A 13,920-nucleotide genomic window follows, 5' to 3' on the forward strand; every position below is an offset into this window, starting at 1 on the left:
CCCCTGGTGTCTGGAGTCCCTGTACCACCTACTCTGGTGTGTGGGCGACGGGAGTCTGAGCCCCTCCCCCGGCCTGAGAAGTGGCTACTGCGGCCGGAATAGAGACCACCTGAGCAAGACTGGTGCACATGGTTAGAATCTGAGCCAAGGCCTCGTGAAGGCCTGGAATAATGATGGGCATAGGTGGTGCCTGAGCTGGTCCCACAGGCTCATCCACAACTGGAGCCTACTCCTAAACTGGGGCAACTGGTGGATCTGCAGGTGCTGCCCTAGCTTCTGTGCGAGCTGCACCTGTGCCCCTACCGCGACCCCTACCGCGACCTCGGCCTCACGCGACCTCGACTGGTTGTACTGGTGGCTGTCCATTTTGTCCCGTTATACGTGTCCTCACCATCTGTGAGAGAATAGAACAATAGAAGTTTAATTTCCAGAATCAAAAGATTCGCATTATAAGAATTTAAGAATGTGGAATTTCCTAAGGGTTCGACAGCCTCTCGAAGATAAGTACAGACGTCTCCGTACCGATTCGCAAGACTCTACTAAACCTGCTCATGACTCGTGAGACCTATGTAACCTAGGCTCTGATACCAACTTGTCACGACCCAAATCATAACCTGTTGTGATGGCGCCTATCGATGGTACTAGGCAAGCCGTCATTTCCAAATACTCCAAATATTTAACAGAAAAATAATTCAAGACATTTGAAATAGGCAAAGTTTTCATAAACAAGGGGGTAAAACCCAAAACATAAGCGAGAAAATAGCTCCCAATATCTGGGTATCACTAAGTCATGAGCATCTATACAAAAGCAGTCTAAAATAAAATGACTGTAACAATTTGGATCCAAATATAATGAAAGAAAGGATAAGGAAAGATAAACAAGGACTGCGAACGCCAGGCTGCTACCTCGGTATCTCCAATGGTCAGCTACGCAAAATATCAACACTCTCCGCGTCCAAAAACTCCTGGATCTCACATGAAGTGTAGGGTGTCACGTGAGTACAACCAACTCAGTAAGTAACAATAATAAATAAGGAACTGAAAGATAGTGACGAGCTACACAATTATAATTCATTTTCAGTAGTCTCAACAAGAAAAGTAGATATGCTTTCAAATCTGGCAAATTAAGTCAAATCAGTTTATTCGTGCCAAATTCAAGTAAAAACCAGATAAAAGTATCCTTCAGAAGTTTTCCAAAATCAGTGATATATGGCAACAACAATGAAATCATATACAGCCTCTCAGGGCAACAATCACTTAGTCCTCCCATTCACTCCAACCTCACAAATCACTCATTCCTCACAGCCACTCATTCCTCACAGTCTCTCAGCACTCGGCACTTAGCACTCGCACTCAGTAGGTACCTGCACTCACTGGGGGTGTGTACAGACTCCGGAGGGGCTCTTTCAGCCCAAGCGCTATATCAAGCCAAATCATGGCATAAATCAATGAAAATATGATGCGGCATGTAGCCCGATCCCATAAATATCCTCACAAGTAGGAGCTCGGCCTCACTCAGTCAGTAATCTCTCCAGTCTCTAGGGCTCTCAGAAATTAGGAAAATCAGCCCAAACAACAATAATGTGATGTATCAACAAGAATAATAGAGACTGAGATATGATATGCTAATAACACTGAGACTCAGTACAAATAGCATTTAGCAGGTAATCTAATATGTAACACGGCCTCTGTGGGTCCTAACAGTACCAACACATAGCCTAATTATGGTCTCTAACATGATTCACAATCAAATTTCAATAACACATGAAGAGCATATAGTTAACAACAAGTTTATTCAACTTCTCAGTTTCACGGAGTGAACCAAGTCACAATTCCCATGGTGAACGCCCACACGCCCATCACCTAGCATGTGCGTCACCTCCAAAACAATTATATAACACCAAAATCTGGGGTTTCATACCCTCAAGACCAGATTTAAAACTGTTACTTACCTTAATCTGAGCAAAACTCTACTCCAATATGCCTTTGCCTCGCGAATCGGCCTTCAAACATATCGAATCTAGCCACAAGCAGTACAATACAATCAACACGGACTAAAGGAATCAATTCCACAAGAAAAATACAAAATTATAAGCCAAAATCCGAAATTGGTCAAAAGCCGGCCCCAGGCCCACGTCTCGAAATCCAACAAAAGTCACAAAACCTGAAAGCCCATTCACTCACGAGTCTAACCATACCAAATTTATAAAAATCCGACATCAAATGGCCATTCAATTCCCCAAAATTACCTCTCCAAATCCCTAGCCTTAAACCAACAAATTTCACCTCAACATCACACAATCTAAGTGGGAACAACAATAGGGAACAAGATTATTGATCAAAAATGAGTACAAGAAGCTTACCTTAAAAATCCCCTCGAAAATGCTCTCCAAAATCGCTCAAGTCCGAGTTCAAAATGTTGAAATGAGACTAAAATCGCGAACCCTTGTTTTTAAACATTCTGCCCAGGCTTTTCGCACCTGCGGCCACTTATCCGCACCTGCGGGACCGCTTCTGCGGTTATTACTCCGCTTCTGCGGAAACTACTTAAGTCACTGGGCTCGCACCTGCGCTCCATATTTCGCACCTGCGGAGGCGCTTCTGCGGCCCTTTGTCCGCTTCTGCGGAAACAACCAAACCTTCAAACTTCGCACCTCAACCCCTTCTCGTCGCATCTGCATCCTCGCAGGTGTAGAAGGAACATCGCACATGCGACCATAGCCTTCTCCACCTAGCCCGTTTTTGCGTCTCTCGCTTCCCGCTTCTGCGGGCTCGAACCTGCGGTGCCCACTCTGCTGGTGTGGTTATACCAGTAGCAGCAATACTTCAGTTGCTTTACCAACTCGAAACCAAGTCCGTTGACCACCCGAAATCAACCCGAGGCCCTCGGGACCTAAACCAAACATACCAACAAGTCCTAAATCACGAGACAAACTTAGTCGGACTCTCAATTCACCTCAAACAACATCAAAAACATGGACTACACAAGGATTCAAGCCTAATGAACTTTGAAATTTCCAAAATCTACAAACGATGTCGAAACCTATCAAATCACGTCCGATTGACCATAAATTTCACACACAAGTCACAAATGACCCCATGAACTTACTACGACTTTCAGAACCAGAATCTGACCCCGATATCAAAAAGTCAACCCCTGGTCAAACTTCCCAAAAATTCGACTTTCGCCATTTCAAGCCTAATTCTATTCTCGACCTCAAAATCACAATCCGGATATGCCCTAAGTCCAGAATCACCCAACGGAGCTAATGGAACAATCAAAATTCCAATCCGAGGTCGTTTACACATAAGTCGACATCCGATCGACTTTTTCAGCTTAAGATTTCAATTAAGAGACTAAGTATCTCAATTCACTCTGAAATCTCCCCGACCCGAAACAACCAACCCGATAAGTCATAAAATAACAGTGAAGCACAAGAATGATCAGAAAAGGTAAACAGAGCTACAACTCTCAAAAAGACCGGCCGGGTCGTTACAGCTGGTCCGGAAGATACTCAGCGTTCTGCCAGGTTTCTGAAAAAGTAAAGTGAATGTCATCATTGAAGCCAAGGCCCTACAGAAGCTAACCATTGATGAGCTAAATGGAAATCTCAAAACCTATAAGATGAAGAGAAAAAAGGATCTTGAAAGAAGATAGCCCAAGAAAGAGAAATATTTTACACCCCATATTTTCGTACGTGAGAGTACATCATAAGTCAATTGATGTAAGCTCAAAAATGAGATCATCTTTGAAAGTACATAAAGTAACTTAATCATGTTACCTTGGAGGTTACAAATCTTCAAGATCATATATAACAACTACCAAGAGTGTTGAAAGGCTTAGGAGCTAAGCAAATTGAATAAAATAATTTTCAACGAATGTCGACAAGTTGGGAATGTTATAACATGTACGTTTGGGGTGATACTAGGGTTCTTAACGAAATAATGAGGTTATGTTATGAGTTATTTTAGTCGTATGATATCCATAAGACCCATAAAATTACCCTAAATCTCTTTACAAGGGTTTCAAAGAAGATTAACATCCCGGGTACGAAATCAAGAAGCGATAACATTAAAACGATCTCTACAACGTAAGTATCGCTATATCGCCTCTCTTTTTCTTTGTAGTTTGAGTTTTGGAAGGCATTTAATAGTTACGAAAATGTCTACTTTCTGTTTTTAAGATTTTAAATATCATGTAAGGTTGATAAATTCATATCCTAATAGTTAGAACTCACGAGACGGTGATTGGAAGCCGTGAGTTTGAGTTATTCGACTTGTAGTGGACTGTTTTGTGGGCTGTTTAGTATTATTTTTGGGCTGTCTATTTTGCTACTGTTTAATGGATTTTTGGAGGATAAATTGTATGGAGAAATACCATATAATGGTGAAATGGTGGATTAGTCGTTCTTTGTAATATTTTCGGGGTGTTTGACACTACTATAGTTGTCATTTTGGGAATGAAGTGACTGGGGTGTGTTGGGCTGTTGTAAGATAAATATAACATTGATTTGGACTTGAATCCACTGTATGAGGTAATTATATTGTATTCTTTCATGTGCTTATGGTTATCTTGATGTTGATTAAGTTAGATGGATGGGCTAGACATGAACTAGTGAATAAAGTTGCTAATTGAGGATAGTTGGAGTTGTGGATTATTTTCTTTATTATTAATATATGGTATAAGGCTGGAATCATTGATGAATAACTTCATTATCATGTTGAGAATACTGTTAAGTTAAATTAAGAAGTCTATAAGGGGTGATATGGGGTATACAGGTTTCAATCGGAGCTTGCCGCTCGTCTTGATGTAGTTATGACTTGTTGTTGTTATATGGTGTCTTGTTATTGATAATTATGTATTGCTAGATTGCTTTGGTCATTGTTGTTTTTATATGGTATTGGAGGAGTCTCTTTTTATAGGGGAGATACTGCCCAAATTTACATAAGCGAGCTACTAGTTTAAGTTGCGAACTTAGCGTTTACCCAACACTAATTTTGAATCTCTTTATGATATGGTAGATTGAGTTGAGTTGTTTGAAGAATTGCTTGGAAGGTATTAAGGACTCAATGGAGTTAAGGTATGTTAAGGCTATCCCTTCTTTCCTTTTGGCATGATCCATATGATGGAAAGAAACGAGCAAGCACGCAACTTTCATAAATGATTCTATTCCTAGAAGTACTAGAGTTGCCTATGTTCTTGATTCCCCACATGTCCTACTATCATATCGTCTGTTCATGGGTCTTATGATATTCTGAGAGATCTTATTGACTTACTTCATTATGCATTGTATTCATTTCCACCCATGACCAGATGGCTTTATATACGCGTATAGTATATGCATATGGGGTATGGGGAAAGGTTATGGCGTTATATACGCACCACCACCTGATCAGCTGGTCTACGATGATGATTTCGCCCACAAAGGTCAAGATGATATGATGGGATGTCCTCACAGGCTTAATAATGTTATCTACGCACATACCTATGCATGATATAACATTTATACGCATATGCATGTCATTATAAATGTTTCATGATTCACAGAGCTATTCAGACTTACAGATTGAGTTATTTACTCTATGTTTCTTTCATGTCTTTTATATACTGCTTTCATGCCTTACATACTCGGTACATTATTTGTACTGATGTCCCTTTTGCCTGGGGACTCTGCGTTTCATGTCTGCAGGTCCCGATATACAGGTTGAGAGTCCTCCTAGTAGGCTATCAGCTCAGCGAAAGGTGTTGGTGCACTCCACTTGCTTCGAAGTTGCCTATTTGGTCAGTATGATTTGGACATGTATTGATGGACATATATTGATTGGTATGGCGGGGCCCTGTCCCGACCTTTATGATGTTTATGCACTCTTAGAGGCTTGTAGACATATCTCATGTATATGGATACTTGTATGGCCTTGTCGGCCTATATTTTGAGTGTATAAATGATCATGTCGGCCTTATAGGCCCGTATGTCACATGTATAAGTTTGTATTCCATGTTAGGTCGTCCTATGTCGAGTATTCCCTTATGTTTTAGTCTGGTTATATCATGACGGTCCTTCTGGTCCATTTACCTATGATGGTATGATAAGAAAGATACGTATCATTGGTGCTTGGTTAGGTAAGGCACCGGGTGCCCGTCGCGACCCATCGGTTTGGGTCGTGACAAAAAACATGGTCCTCAAGGCCGCCAATAGTTACTCAAGCATTGATGAGTCCGACATGGCTTATCTCACTCGAAGATTCCAAAAGATGATTCGAAGAAATGGTGGAATTCCCAAGAGAAGAAGTTCAAGCAAGAATTTCAAGGAAATTTATTGTTGTCATAAGTGTGGAAAGCCTGGACACTTTTTTAAGTAATGTCCACTTCATAAGAAGGATCGCTATAAAAACAACACTGACAAAGTGGTTAAGAGGCACTCGGTCCCTAACAAGAGATTTAAAAGAAGAGATATTGCTGAAAACATGGTAAAGCAAGCACTGGCTGCTTGGAAAGATTCCTCCAGTGAATCTGAAAGTGAAGATGACCAAGGAGATACATCCGTGATGGCTATTGAAAATGAATCCTCAGAATATGATTCTATCTTTGCACTCATGGCAAAATCTGATAATGATGAAGACAAGGAGGAAGATGAGGTAAATTTTTTTAATGTTCAAAGAAATTTGAAAATTTACTCTCAAAAGAAATTGATGTCATTAGCAAATGTATTGATTGATGCCTATCATAGCCTTATTAATGAGAAAAAATCCTTAATTGAAGAAATTAGTGATGTAAAACAAGAGAGGGATGATATGGTGGTCACAATTTTAAATTTGAAGGAACAAGTAGAAGAAGTAACTAGAGAAAATATCTTGTTGAAAAATCAAATGGAAAAATGGATGAACAATCCTAAGGGAAAAGAAGCGGCTAGTGAGGCTCAACTTGATCTTGACAATGAGCTTAAGAAAGTTAAAACAAGTCTTGCTGCTGAGCTTGAAAAGAATAGAGAACTTCAGGAAGATCTAAAAAAGGTTTAAAATAATCTTGATAAGACACTTAAATGGACCTGGTCCTCTGATGTAATAACGTCTGTGTACAAGAGTAATGGTGGAAACATGCAAGGAATTGGGTTCCAAAATGCTAAAACCCCCTATAATCCCCATAGTAAGTATGTAATTGTGATTGATAATTGAATGTGTACTCATTGTGGTCAAACTGGCCATTACAAGGATTCTTGTAAAGCTAAAATTCAGTCTCTGCAGAAAAATAAAGTTTTGCTGAAAATAAGCCTACTATTAAGGCACTTGGTTCTCTGAAAATAAAATATGTGTTGCCTACATGGGCAAAAAGAAATTTGATTCACCCTTTCTATCATTACAAGAGACCCGAGCTGGCTTGGGTTCTTAAGTCTAATTAGTGATCTTGTATGAAGGCTGGAGTGAGAAGAAACAATCATAGATGGTACATGGATAATGGCTGCTCGAAATATATGACTAGAAAAATGGATGATTTCCTCTCACTTACGGCCTTCCAAGGTGGGAGTGTGTCCTTTAAAAACGGCAAGAAGAGTTATATTCTTGGTGTTGGGAAAATTGACAAAATACTCTTCCATACAATTAAAAATGTGTACTATGTGAATGGTTTAAAATATAGCGTGTTCAGTGTGTCCCAAATCTATGAAAAGGGAAATGAAGCAAAGTTCTTGTCCAAATATTGCACTCACCAATCTCAAAAGTGGTGAACTGGTATTGATAGACAAACGGTTCAAGAACATCTATGTTATAGACTTTGACTCACTGAATGGTGGTGATTTAACATGCCTGAGTGCTATTGATGATGATGCTGAGCTATGACACAGACGACTGGGGCATGCAAACTTTACCTTGCTGAACAAGTTGATCAAGAAGGACCTGGTTCATGGGCTGCCCAAGTCAAAGTTCAAGGATCATAAGGTGTGTGATACCTGTGCAAAAGGGAAGCAGGTCAGGTCCTCGTTTAAGCCAAAGAAGGAAGTGAGCACCTCAAGGCCACTTGATCTTTTTCATATGGATCTTTGTGGACCTATGAGGATTCCAAAATAGAGGAGAAAAGAAGTACATCTTTGTGATTGTGGATGACTATTCAAGATTCACGTGGACATTATTTCTAAGGACCAAGGATGAGATATTTCCAGTATTTGTTGCATTTGTGAGGCAGATTCAAGTAAATCTGGGAAATCATGTTGTGAGTATTAGATCTAATCATGGTACTGAATTTGACAATGCCAAGTTTGATAAATTTTATGCTGAAAACGGTATAAGTCACATTTTTTCTGCTCCTAGAACGCCTCAGCAAAATGGTGTTGTGGAGATGAAAAATAAGACTCTTGAATATATGGCTAGAACAATGTTGATCGATAGTAATGTACCTAATTGTTTTTGGGCTGAAGTAGTAAACACTGCCTATTACTTGATTAACAGGTGCATGATCAGGTCCCTGCTTGAGAAGACTCCCTATGAACGGATTAATGGAAGAAAACCCAAGCTAACTTACCTAAGAGCTTTTGGATACAAATTCTTTGTTCTCAACCATGGTAAGAAAGTTTTGGGAAAAATGTATGCAAAAGGTGATAAGGGAATCTTTGTTTGTTACTCCTCTCAAAGTAAGGCATACAAAGTCTCCAAAAAAGAACTCAATGTATAGAAGAAAGTGTGCATGTGATCTTTGAGAATCCCACGAATCAAGTGGGAAAGGGTTGCATAAAAAGAAAGATAAAGATGGAGATTTTTCAAAAGTTCCTGGAGAAGCCATAGATATTTCCAATGAAAAGATTGATTTGATGAGTCAAGTCAAGTAAACCGATGAAGAAGATGCAGCAGAATCTCCAGCAGAGATAGAGGAACCTGGTCCCTCTATCACCTCAACTGAAGCTGAGCATAGGGTTACTGATGGTGTATGAGGTACTCCTGATACAGGACAAATGAATGGAAGTCATACTTCTTTTGATGCCAATGATGGCTTCAAATATGGAGGAACCTGGTCCTTCAAATTCTGAAGTTCAAGTATCCAACTAGAAGTACAAGAGTTCACATCCGCTTCAAAATGTGATCATACCTTTAGGTTTTGGTATTCAAACTAGATCTAAGGCAAGAAACATGTTTGCCTTCTAAGACTTCCTGTCTCAAATCGAACCTAAAAACATCAAGGAAGCATTGAAAGATGTTGAATGGATAGCTGCTATACAAGAAGAACTCCATCAGTTTGAAAGAAACAAAGTATGACACCTGGTTCATCGACCTTCAGACAGAACAGTGATTGGAATCAGGTGGGTGTTCAGAAACAAGATTCATGAATTTGGTAATACAACAAGAAATAAAAGCAAGACTGTGGTGCATGGATATAATCAAGAAAAAGAGATTGATTATGATGAGACCTTTGCTCATGTTGCTCGGATGGAATCCATTAGAATTCTTATAGCATTTGCATCTCAAATGGAATTCAAATTGTTCCAAATGGATGTTAAAAGTTCCTTTTTGAATGGATATTTGAAGTAGGAAGTATTTGTCAAGCAACCTCCACACGTTGAATGTTATGAGCATCATGAACATGTCTTCAAGCTTGACAAGGCTCTATATGGTTTGAAGCAGGCCCCTCGATCATGGTATGAGAGATTGTCAAAATTCCTTCTTGAAAATGGCTTCACTAGAGGGAGAAATCTATTGATAGTGCAAGTTTATGTGGATGATATCATTTTTGATGCAACAAATGGTTCCCTTTGTTAGGAGTTTGAAAAGCTCATGGGAAGTGAATTCGAGATGAGTATGATGGATCAGCTAAATTTCTTCCTTGGGTTGCAACTGAAGCAAACTTCAAAAGGGACCATGATCAGTCAACAGAAGTACATCAAGGAGCTGCTGAAAAGATTTGAGATGGAAAATTCTAAGACCATTGATACTCCCATTGTCACTGTTACTCGATTAGACGTGGACGAACATGGTTTCCCTGTCAGTAAAACTATGTATAGGGGTATTATTGGATCTCTTTTGTACTTAACTACTAGCAGACCTGATATTGTCTTCAGCGTTGGGTTGTGTTCTAGGTTTCAATCAAGCCCAAGAGAAGCTCATTTGAAGGCTGCCAAAAGAATTTTTAGGTATCTCAAGGAAACGCAGGACCTGGTCCTCTTCTATCCCTCATGAGATAATTTTGACTTGATTGAATATGCTGAAGCTAATTTTGCTAGATATTTGGTAGATATGGAGTGTATATCTAGAATGAAACATTTTTTGGGGTCATGCTTGATCTCACGAGGTACAAAGAAATAAAACTATATGGCTCTTTCTACCGTTGAAGCTGAGTATGCAGTTGCTACCTATTATTCTGCACAACTGCTTTGGATCACATAACAAATTGAAGATTTTGGTGTGTATACAGATTGTGTGCCCTTATTGTGTGATAACACAAGTGCTCTCAACATGGAAAAGAACCCGGTGCAGCACACGACAAAGCACATTGGTGTGAGACATTACTTCTTGAGGGACTGTTAAAAATAGTCTTATCTGTATAAAGTTTTGCAAGACGGAGGACCAGGTAGCAGATATCTTTACCAAGGCACTAAGTGAAGAACACTTTAAAAGAAATCGTCTGGAGTTGGGGTTGATCAAGCTCAACTAAGGACCTGATCCCTCGATGATTGGCTATGTGAAGAAGGAAAAATACAATGCTAAAAAGTATTTTCTGGCGACATCTAACTCAAATCTATACTGTTACAAGTAAAAACGCATGGCAGACTCAGGACAAAATTAGTGGCAAATGGTATTGCACATCTAGAAGTTTTTGCTCACATTTTCAAAAACCTGTCTAGGAACCTGGTTCCTATGACTCTGATTAGTAGTTCCTTCAACACTTTTATGCATTTTAAACTGCGAAGATGCCATTTCACTATTTGTTTCCCGCATGTTCTAACTTCTTTTAAGCCCAAACGTCACATTCTTTCTAAACCGACCCGTTGACCCATTTTTCTCTCACACCCGTTTGTAACTGATTCCTTTTCCTTTTTATAAACCTAACTTTTGTCTCTTTCTTTACCTCAAACTCAAAACACTCCTTTCTCTTTCTCTTCGAACCCTCTTCTTTTTGTCTCTTCCTAAAACAATCTAACAGTGTCTCTATAAGAAACTCATTCTCCCAAAATGTTTGAAAATAACACATCCTTGTTTTCTTCTAACGTATTATCCCAATTTAGATTTGAGCCAAATGCTTTACCCACAAAAGCCCCAATTTCCATCGAAACCAACCCCACTGTCACCCCTCCTAAACCTTCTGGTCCTGGTGCCAAACTCTCAATAAGTTTATTTCATCCCCTTCTCCTTTTATCCCTACTGAAAATCCAGACTTAGAGCAAATAGTGTCCACCCCTCGATTGTTTCAAAACACAGAGCAAATGGAAGAAGACGATGATGGTATTGAAGTAAACAGTGATACAACCACAATAGATGAAGTAAGGTTGGAGGAATATGAAGGTTCTGGTACTGCTGTGGAACTGCATGTGTCTGAGGAAGATGAAAATCAAACGGCTGAAGGAAATGTTCAGAATACTCCTACTAAAACAGGCAATTTATCCTCTCTTCCTACTGATAAAGGGATTGAGATTGTGGGAGGTTTTGTTGAGGCCTTAAGGGCGAGTAGTAGTGGTGAAAGGACTTAGGGGGAACTGATTCAAGGTGATCTACAGCGTCAGGGAGAACATATTATTCATGGGGAATAGGTGACTATGTGTACTACAGGGGAACCAACAGAGGGACCTCATTACTCTATCCTAGGGGAGTCTATTGCTCCTACTTGGGATGAGACACCAGGTCCTACAAGGCCTAACCTGGGCAGTACGAACACACCCCTGTTCGATTCCTCCATTCCTATTCCTTTAGACATTGTGTATCTTGAAATGAGACCTGATTCTGTTTGTCATTCTCATGGAAGTGAAGGAGTTGGTTTTGATAACTAAGCTGTATTAAGCTTTTTAGCTGCAAGGGGTAGGGCCAAGAAAAAGAATTGCATTGCATACAAACCCACCACCACAAGGCAGCAGAGGACAACTGAGCTTGATAATGCTCTGAAAGCAAGTAAGGAAAAGAATAAGAAAACGAGTAGTAAAAAACAAGTTAGTTGATTAGAAGGAGGTGCCACTGACAGATGTGGTGGAAGCTGATGTTGAGGAGGCGGTAAAGGAAGTACCTTCTCTTGTTTAGGAAGAGTTCAAAGAAAAGTGATATCAGTAAGTGAAAGGGATAAATGTCTGAAAAAGAAATTTTGACTGAAGATGCAGATGAAGTGGAGAAAAAGAAGAAGTGGAGAAACAAAAAGAGGAAAAGAAGCCTTTCAAAAAGAGGAAGATTACAAGCCAAAAGGTGTTGTGGGGTCGAGTGTTTGACCCTGAGATTGTTGAACAGACAGGGATAAGAGAACTAATGGAAATTATGGAGTTTCAAAAGTGAAGCCATCTTTTTACACTCCAAAGTCCAAAGGTTTATGAAGATGAAGTCACAAGTTTTTATGCTGGTTTGTTTGTGGTGGATGAGGCCACATTATGTCTGACTGTTAATGGGAAAGATTTTTTCTTGGATGAGGATACGCTTGGGGACATTCTTGAAGTGCCCACATATGGGATAAGAACATTGGAGGGAGCTGCTTGCTCTGCTTTTAAAATGTTGATCGTAAAGAGGGAGGACACTGTATTAGGGGAGAGGGTGTACAAGAAAGAATTTAAGCCAGAATTCCAGTTATTGTTCGAGAAGTTGAACAAAGTGTTGTTGCCTCGGGCTAAAAGAAGATCTATAGCCTCCATTGCGGACCTGGTTTCTTATCGAGGCATTGGCTTCTTTCACTTCTATCAATCTTCTTGGGCTCATGATTGAGAACATGCTGAAGGTGGCATGCTTTAAGGATGGAAAACATGGTCTTCCATAGGGTTCCTCCTTACAAAGGACTTAGAGCTTTTTGATGTTCCATTGGGAAGAGCCACTATGGGAACCAGGAAGAAAATGTTCACCATGAGCACACTGGAAGAACGTGAGTGCGTGCTGAAGAAGGGAGGCGTGGGCAGCAACTCAACCATCTCCCAACTAATTGATGCTCAAGAGTCAGCCACTGCAGAGATCAAATGACTTCAGGCTGAGAATACTATCTTGCAATCCAAACTCAATAAGAATAGCATGGAACCTGGTTCCAATGGTTCCCTAGTAGAAGAGAATAGCCAGTTGAGGGCTGAGAATACACAGTTGAGGAAACATAACGAGGACCTGAAGGAGCAGGTAATCATTGATCAAAGAATTACAAATGAAAAAGTGGACAGACTCCTCAAGACTTTTGCTCCTTAGTATCTGTTATCTCCTGCTCAGTGCTTCCCATTTTAACCCTTTTCCAGTCCTATCCAAATCCTGTCCTTCTTTTGGTGTTATTAATTAATGACTATGGCATGTTGGCTGTTTAAATTTTAATATTTATGTTGATTGGTACTGATGTTTCTCTATTTCCCAATCTTTAATGAGCAATTACTGTCTATTTTATGCAATATTAATCTCTTGTGTTTTGTTTTTGACAATGTTGTATGCACACAAGTGGCATGAGTTAATATTTCTGGACTTCTTTTTTGCTTGTGCTAATTCTATCGTTCTCCTCAATGATGTCAAAAGGGGGAAGATAATTGAGGGAGGTAAGTTGAATCAATTCTGGGTAAGTTGAACTCTGGAGAACATGTTGGGAATATGGTTCTCAGTGGGAATATCAATTCTAGGTTTGTCATCATCAAAAAGGGAGAAATTGATAAGTTGTGCTATTATGGGTTTTGATTATTTGACAAACTTTATTATTGAACCAGATAGGAACCTGATGCGATCAGTTTCTTTGCGCCTGTTGTGATATGTTTTGATGACTGGTCAAAAGCTCTCGAGGAACCAGATAAA

General features: G+C 39.8%; 1 protein-coding gene across 1 annotated transcript; it reads left to right on the forward strand.

The window, feature by feature from the left end:
* The first annotated feature begins 6,465 nt into the window (after positions 1-6,465).
* LOC142166294 (uncharacterized) lies at positions 6,466-10,158 on the forward strand. Its single transcript, XM_075225123.1, has 6 exons — positions 6,466-7,011; positions 7,413-7,678; positions 7,839-7,967; positions 8,062-8,602; positions 9,514-9,690; positions 9,742-10,158. Exons 1-6 carry the CDS (start codon positions 6,466-6,468, stop codon positions 10,156-10,158), a joined length of 2,076 nt encoding a protein of 691 aa, XP_075081224.1.
* Positions 10,159-13,920: the final 3,762 nt, after the last annotated feature.

This window comes from Nicotiana tabacum, chromosome 2, assembly GCF_000715075.1.
Source record: "Nicotiana tabacum cultivar K326 chromosome 2, ASM71507v2, whole genome shotgun sequence".
Lineage (NCBI taxonomy): Eukaryota > Viridiplantae > Streptophyta > Magnoliopsida > Solanales > Solanaceae > Nicotiana > Nicotiana tabacum.